General features: G+C 54.7%; 1 protein-coding gene across 1 annotated transcript; it reads right to left on the bottom strand.

Moving 5' to 3' along the window:
- Positions 1-419: 419 nt before the first annotated feature.
- MYF5 (myogenic factor 5) lies at positions 420-2952 on the bottom strand. Its single transcript, XM_021528074.4, has 3 exons — positions 2336-2952; positions 1776-1851; positions 420-1652 (listed from the first exon to the last, which is right to left on the bottom strand). Exons 1-3 carry the CDS (start codon positions 2840-2842, stop codon positions 1459-1461), a joined length of 777 nt encoding a protein of 258 aa, XP_021383749.1. The 5' UTR covers positions 2843-2952; the 3' UTR covers positions 420-1458.
- Positions 2953-6774: the final 3822 nt, after the last annotated feature.

The following is a 6774-nucleotide window of genomic DNA, read 5'->3' as shown; positions in this document are numbered from 1 at the left end:
TGTGATCCCTTGTCGGGGGACAGAGACCCTCAGTGTGCTTACAGGAACAGAGCCATCCCTAAGCAAGGGCTTCTTTTATCTTTGGTTCAGAGATGCTGCCAAAGGCTAGTCAGATGATAACTTTTGGTGACATGACTCAGCTGGGCTGGGTTCAACTGAAAGATTTATCAGAGGTGAAATATCACTGCCAGGCCCCTTGGCCACTGAGTGCTAGCAACACAAACACAAATGGCAAATACATTCTTATCCCACAATAGGGAGGTGTATATATCCCTTCCCACTCAGAATATTTATCATATGAAACATTTTTTAAATTAACTGAAAGAGTCCATCTCTCCATCTCATCTGGTTTGGGTGGGGTTTTTTTTGTTTTGTTTTTTTTTTTTTTCTTTTCTTTTTTTTTTGTTTGGGTTTTTTTTTTTTTTTTTTTTTTGGGGGGGTGGGGGGGAAGGAGTGTGGGTGGGGATGGTTGGCTAATTTAATGCCTGGAAGGAAGTATTTGTTAAGTCTGAAAACACATGAAGATTTGACCTGGTTATTTCTAGAGCCATGTAGAATCAATTTGCATCCTGTTTGCTAAGACCAAAGTCATTAGGAGCAAATAAATCTATATTGCTTTATGAATATTGTGAAATATACCTCGTGGCTTATGAAAGAGACACATGTGGTTTGTTCTTACTAAATTTACTAAATTTGTCTCTGCCAGAGCAACAAATAAAATTCCCTAGCACAGCATCAGAGCTAGATACAGTTGCTCTAAGAGGAGAGTCACCATGCAATTTTAGGGTCAAATTCTGGAATACACAGTCCATCTTCACACCCAGTGAAAGAAACTTGAGCTTTTCAGGTGTGGATGGAAAGGGAAGGCAGGGAGGAAAGGATGGAAATATATGACTTTGAAATATTTTTGCTGTTGCAGAAAATAAAGGAAACTCTGCCCATGACAGGACATACAGTGTAAGAATTTAAACGTCCACGTTTTTGTTGCTCCATGAGTGGTCTCAGAATACTACACACTGGTGGAAGGAGAGACAAGCTCCCAGGCCCCAGCCCGGCAAGACACCCCATGTCCCGGCTGGGGACTGCCGTGCTGGGGCAGGGAGGGGCGTACCCCGCAGGCAGGAGCCCAGGGGCGACCGAGGTTTGGTGGGGGCCCAGCAGGGATGCTGGCGGGCGGCCCGCAGCCGTGTCTCGCTGCCCTCCCTCATGCTAGGGAATGCACTTTAAGAACCAGCCGGCCAGACATCTCTCTCACAGCATGCTTTATTTGCAGCGGGGATTCCAGGGCAGCGCGCGTGTCCCGAGCCCCGGGCTCTGCCCGCCCGGCCGGGGTGCGGAAATCCCCGGCCGGCGCTTTGCCCGCAGCCCCAGAGGGAAGCGGCGGCCCAAGGGGCTCCGGGGCTGCCCCTCTCGCCCGAGAAGCGTTTGCAGGAGGGGCCGGGCGCGGGGTGCCGGCACTCATAGCGCCTGGTAGGTCCGTCGGGGCAGCGGCGTCCCGGGCGTCTCCGGCCCCGAGTCGATGCTGGTGCTGGGCGAGAGGGAGTCGGCGTCGCGGAGGGACAGCCCCGGTTCCTCCGCCGGGGAGAGACGGTCCACGATGCTGGAGAGGCAGTCCAGGCTGGACAGGGCGCTGCTCGGGTCGGCGGCGTAGCCTGCGCCGCGCGGAGGACGGGGACACGGGCGCGCGTTACCGCGGGCGCCGCGCTGCCTCCCCGTGCTCGGGGAGCGCGGCTGCCCGGCCCCCTCCGCCCCCGGCCGCGCCGAGCCAGGCTTACCGTGGGGCATCTCCGCGCAGTAGACGGCCTCGAAGCTGCTGCCTCTCGCCGACCAAACGGGGCTGCCACAGTCGGCCTGCAAGACAGCGAGGGGCGAGTGCCGACCCTGCCGCCCCCGCCCAGGGGCCAGCGGGACGCTCCCCGAGAAGGGAAAGGGCCATAAAGGCCGGCGGGGAGGGAGCGAAGCAGCCGCCCCCCATCCAGGCTGCTGGCCCTGGGCAGCGCCTTCCTCCTCTCCCCCAGCCCCAGCCTTACCCCTCTAATGCCGTGCTAAGGGGACAGCAGAAGGGACACTGGGACCCCGGGACCCGGGCGCTGCAGGGTGCCCTCGGGCAGCGCTACGGCCCCCCATGCATCCCCGGAAAGCCCGTGAGATTGCTCAGCGGAAAATCTGGGAAAGGGCCTGTTCTAGGGCAAACCGCCCGCATTTTCCTCAGGTCCGGATGCGTTCGGCCCGTCCCACACCCATGGGACTGGTCCCACGGCGTTGGGCCGAGAGGGACCTGCCCGTGGGCCGACCTGGGGTCCCCACAGCCCTATGGCTCCTGCTTCTGTCTTACCATCCCATCGGAGCAGCTGGAAGTGGGGCTGGTTGGTTCGGAGCAACTCTGTCCCGGCAGGTGATAGTAGTTTTCTACCTGTTCCCTCAAGAGCTCCTGCAGGCTCTCGATGTATCTGATGGCGTTTCTCAGGATCTCTACCTTGGGGAGTCTTTGGTTGGGGTTGGCAGTGGTGCATCTCTTCAGGGTCTCAAAAGCCTGGTTCACTTTCTTCAGCCTCCTCCTCTCCCTCATGGTGGCTGCCTTCCGCCGGTCCATTGTGGTGGATTTTCTTTTGCAGGCTTTGCAAGCCCACATGAGGCAGTGACCAGCTTGGTGGTGGCCAGTGGGAGCTCGGACATGCTCCTCTTCCTCGGAGCAGGCGGGCTCGGGGGGCTCGTGGGCGCTGAAAGGAGGCAAATCCCTGGGCTCAAAATCCTCGGGGAAATCGCCCTCCGGGGAGGAGAGGCAGGAGCTGTCATAGAAGAGTTCGGATGGGGAGAACTTGCAGCTGTCCATCACCTCCATCCCTGCTGCGGAGGCGTCACTACGGAACGGCGGCCACCGGCTCTCGGCGAGGCGCTCCGCAGCGCGCTGGGGCAATTTGCTCCGTAATTAGGGACCCGAGACCAAGTGTCCTTTGGCTGATGCAGGGGGCCCTTATATATACATGGAAAGGGAGGCTGGTCCGCAGCGGCCAGTCTTTATTAGCATATCCCACCACAGCCCCTGCCGGGAGCTGTCTGGGCAGGCCCCCTCCAGTCCCCAGGAGACAATTTGCTCCGCACCGCTCCTTTAGAGCTCCGAGAGATGGGCACTTTTCTAACGAACGACCCCCCAAGCACTGGTTGCGACATCTCCTAATTCCCACCCAAGTCTGTGAATTTGCAGTTTGGTACGGAAAGAGAAAGAGGGGCAGTGGGCGCGCACGAACCGCTTCTCAGTGGCTCCTACAGAGCCCTTCCTCGTCTCGGTGTTCCCATCTCCCGTTTCCCATCACAGGTTTCCGCGGGAGGGACACCTACAGTGTCTACTTGCATATCTTTATTTCCCACAGCCCGTGATCCAGGTCTAACCTGAAAAATTACAGCCTTCTTCTTAGACCTAGGATGTTTTTATTTATCTCGAGGAGCGCTTTGTCCAGTAATTAAAGCTGTGCCACCAACCGCTCAAATATACAAATTGGGGGACAACAATGCACAGCTACTTGTGGCCAGGAGAGACGAGGAGGAGGGAAACCAGATTTTACTGCTGCCGGATTGGATTATAAGGAAAGGTACTCACAAAAAAAAAAAAAAAAAAAAAAAAAAAAAAAAAAAAAAAAGTGTACGTGTTTGCTCCGAGACAAATCCCCTTCCCATTCTTTCTCCTTCTCTTGTGACCTGGAGCTGCTAGGGACACAACAGTCAAGCAGTGCCTTGGGCTTGCTAATTTTCTGCTTTCAGGCAAACTTGTACCGTTACAGATGCGTCCCAGCTGCCAGTGCAACAAACCCCTCCTGGAAGTGTAAAATTTCTAACCCCGCAATCCCTAAGTAACTTTACACAAGGGGACAAAAGCCTTGCAGAGCCCCAGCCGCGGCAGTAGCCGAGTGGGGCGGTGCAAGGGTCATTAGAGTGGTAATGAAGCCATTTAACAGGCATTTGCTAGCGCGCAGGAATCCTTTGCTTTCATCCAGGTGGCTTTTGTAGCTGAAGATAATATTATGAGAAGGCAAAGGAAACCTTCCCTACCTGGGAATAAAATTATGTGACCTAGGCTAATTCAAACGGAGACCCAGCAGCGGTTCAAATGCAACGGAGCCGGTTTGTGTGCCCAGGAAAAAGGCACCTCCAGCTAGCCTCTCTTCAGGAAGATGTGATGTGGTGACACGGTGAGCCGCTTGTCTCCAGGAGACGCTGATCAAGTTAGCAAGGCCGGTAGGGAAGTATTTCCTGAGAGAGATGCCCTGTGGCAGGACACACCGCCGGGAAGCCCTCCGATCCGCAGGGGCAAGGCGAAGAGAGGCAAGCAGCTCGGCCTGTGCTGGGGCTGGAGGGAACCCATCCTTGTTTCCCCACTACCACCCCCCCTGAGCCCCTAAAGGCGGATATCTACTCTTAGGCAAAATTTTTTTCTTAAAAGCAACCATGAACATACCCTTCTTCCTATGAAAGGATGCAAAATTATCTAAAAGCTGGGGAAGGCTACATCTGCACTGCTTTGGTTTATTTGGGGCCATAAACGCGGGGAACCCCCTTTGAAATGAATACTGTACGAAAAGCAGGGAGTTGATAAAGGAGTAAAGTTACAGAATGGGAAAGCTCAGAATTTCAGGCTTCTGCCGCTCTGAGGTACAGGTTGCTGTTTTGTTGGGCCACATCTGAAACAGGACAGCTCCCTATTGTTTTCCTACGACAGCATCAGTCAGGAGGGGTTCTGCTCAGCAGTAACTTGAACTCTTCACTGGGCTGTGGCGTGCACGCACACACACACACACACAATTTCATTTACCGCATTTGTGCTGGCTAAAATAGACCTGTTTACATATTTATGCTTCGTGCACAAATAAACTTGATATTTAAGTGCCGGTTGCAGTTCCGATCACCTTTCTATGTTGGTGCATGCTTGGATTCTCTCCAAACATGCACTGCAGATCTCCCGGTGCATAACGCCAAGCCCATCAGTCCCGCTCTCCTGGCATACACAGCGCACAAATTTGACTCTTAACTCAGAGGAGCTGAGGCTGTTAAAAAACGTGCTTTCCCCCAAAAGTATTCGAAGAGCTGGAAAAAAATATTTCCTTTTTCCTTGAATGTTTTTGGGGAAATTGAAGAAACCATAGCCTGTCACTCAGGAAGAAAAAAAAAAAAATCAGTAATTAGTATCCCTTAAAAGGGAGACCCCGGCTCCTCTGGTAAAGTGATCTCAAAACAAATTTGCAAAAATGCAGTAGGCGAGTGGAACTAAAGAAAGGGGGGAGAAAACACGGACTACAAGGTTGGCTAATGAGGCTGCTGGCGAAGGGCGAGGTGGGGGGAGGGGGAGGATAGTGCTGCATTTCAGTAGGCTCAAGTCTGGAAAGCAGGAGCAGCCTTAGCATCAGATACTGTCTGCTCCTGTGGACTGCTAGAGAGAAAGTGGTGAACGTGTCAGGATCCTTTTAAATAGTGTTCCTCACCCCAGCCCTCTCCACTCCTCAGGAATCGTTGTGCCGCTCTATTCCTGGAGGGATTCCAGCCCCTGGGGGCACCGTTTGAAGAGTGTGCCATCTTTTCCCAAGTCACACGCCTTTCTATTTCAGAGAAGAAAATCCTACCGAAACCATAAGTCACCGGACTGAGGGGGTGAGAGGTGTTTGAGGCACCTCAGCCCCGGCCTTCCGGAGCGCCTTTACGCTGTGCCCGGCCAGGGCCCCCACGGAGCGCACACGCGGGCGGCGAGAGCGCGGAACTTCACGGTGCCGAGCCGCTCCGCCTCCGCGGGCGCTGGGAGCGGCAGCGAGTGCTCCGCCGTGATGCCCCAACAACAAAATCGTTTCCCAGTCGGGCTGGTGGGGCCGGGCGCTTCCAGCCGTGTGAGAAACGTTTGGTTCCCCCCAGTGCTGGGAACCGTGCGCACCTAAGTAAACACATTAGTACCTGCCAGAGGGAATTGTATAGAGGACAGCTGAAGAAGGCATTGGCCTCTGATGGCTCCCCGGGACTCCCAGGAGAGATCAAAGGGACACGAGGGAGTTTTTAGCAGCCTTGAGACTGGGAAAAGTTGCTAGTTCCTGCTATCGGAGGGGCATCCCAGCGAGCACATGGTTCAATTATTCAGCCTCCTCCCTCCCTGCCCCCTACACCATCCCTAGCTCGTTCTCCACAGAAAGACGGAAACTGTGGAAAAATCGTACATGGTCCCCAAAGCACCAGTGGTCCACGCAGGAATTTTCCTGTGAAAATAGTTGCTGTGTCGCCTTTTGACCGCCTTGACCCCGAGCTCAGAGAATGAGCTAAGCCTGCTGCTGGCTATCCGCTTCCCATATAAAAGCCGAAACCAACCAACCAAAAAAAAACCAATAAAACAAAAAACAAACAAACAAACAAAAAACCCAACAACAAAAATACAAAAAGAAAAGCCTCAAACTGAAAACAAGGCTTTAAACCCTCGGTCGCGTCACTTCAGAGGAAAGCGGTGTCAACGCGGCAGCACTGCAGACAGGCACTCCATTCCCCCCTTTCCCCGCCTTCCTCCCATCGTTCCCGGCCCTGCAGGCACCTCGGGCGGGCGGCAGGGCTGTGCCACGCCGGGCCGGGCACCCCGCACCGCGGGCCGGCGGAGCCCCGCATCCCTCCGCTCCTGAGGGAATGAGCAGGTGGTTGATTCCCAGGGGAGCGGAACAGGTAGAGGCGAGGGAGGCTGTGTTGAGAGTGGGATTTCCAGCCCGCAGAGGGGAGGAGGGAGCGGCAGGGGCACTTGCAATTGCGTAAAAACTT

Source organism: Lonchura striata, chromosome 1A (genome assembly GCF_050655825.1).
Source record: "Lonchura striata isolate lonStrDom1 chromosome 1A, ASM5065582v1, whole genome shotgun sequence".
Lineage (NCBI taxonomy): Eukaryota > Metazoa > Chordata > Aves > Passeriformes > Estrildidae > Lonchura > Lonchura striata.
This window is presented reverse-complemented; position numbering and strand designations above follow the sequence as displayed.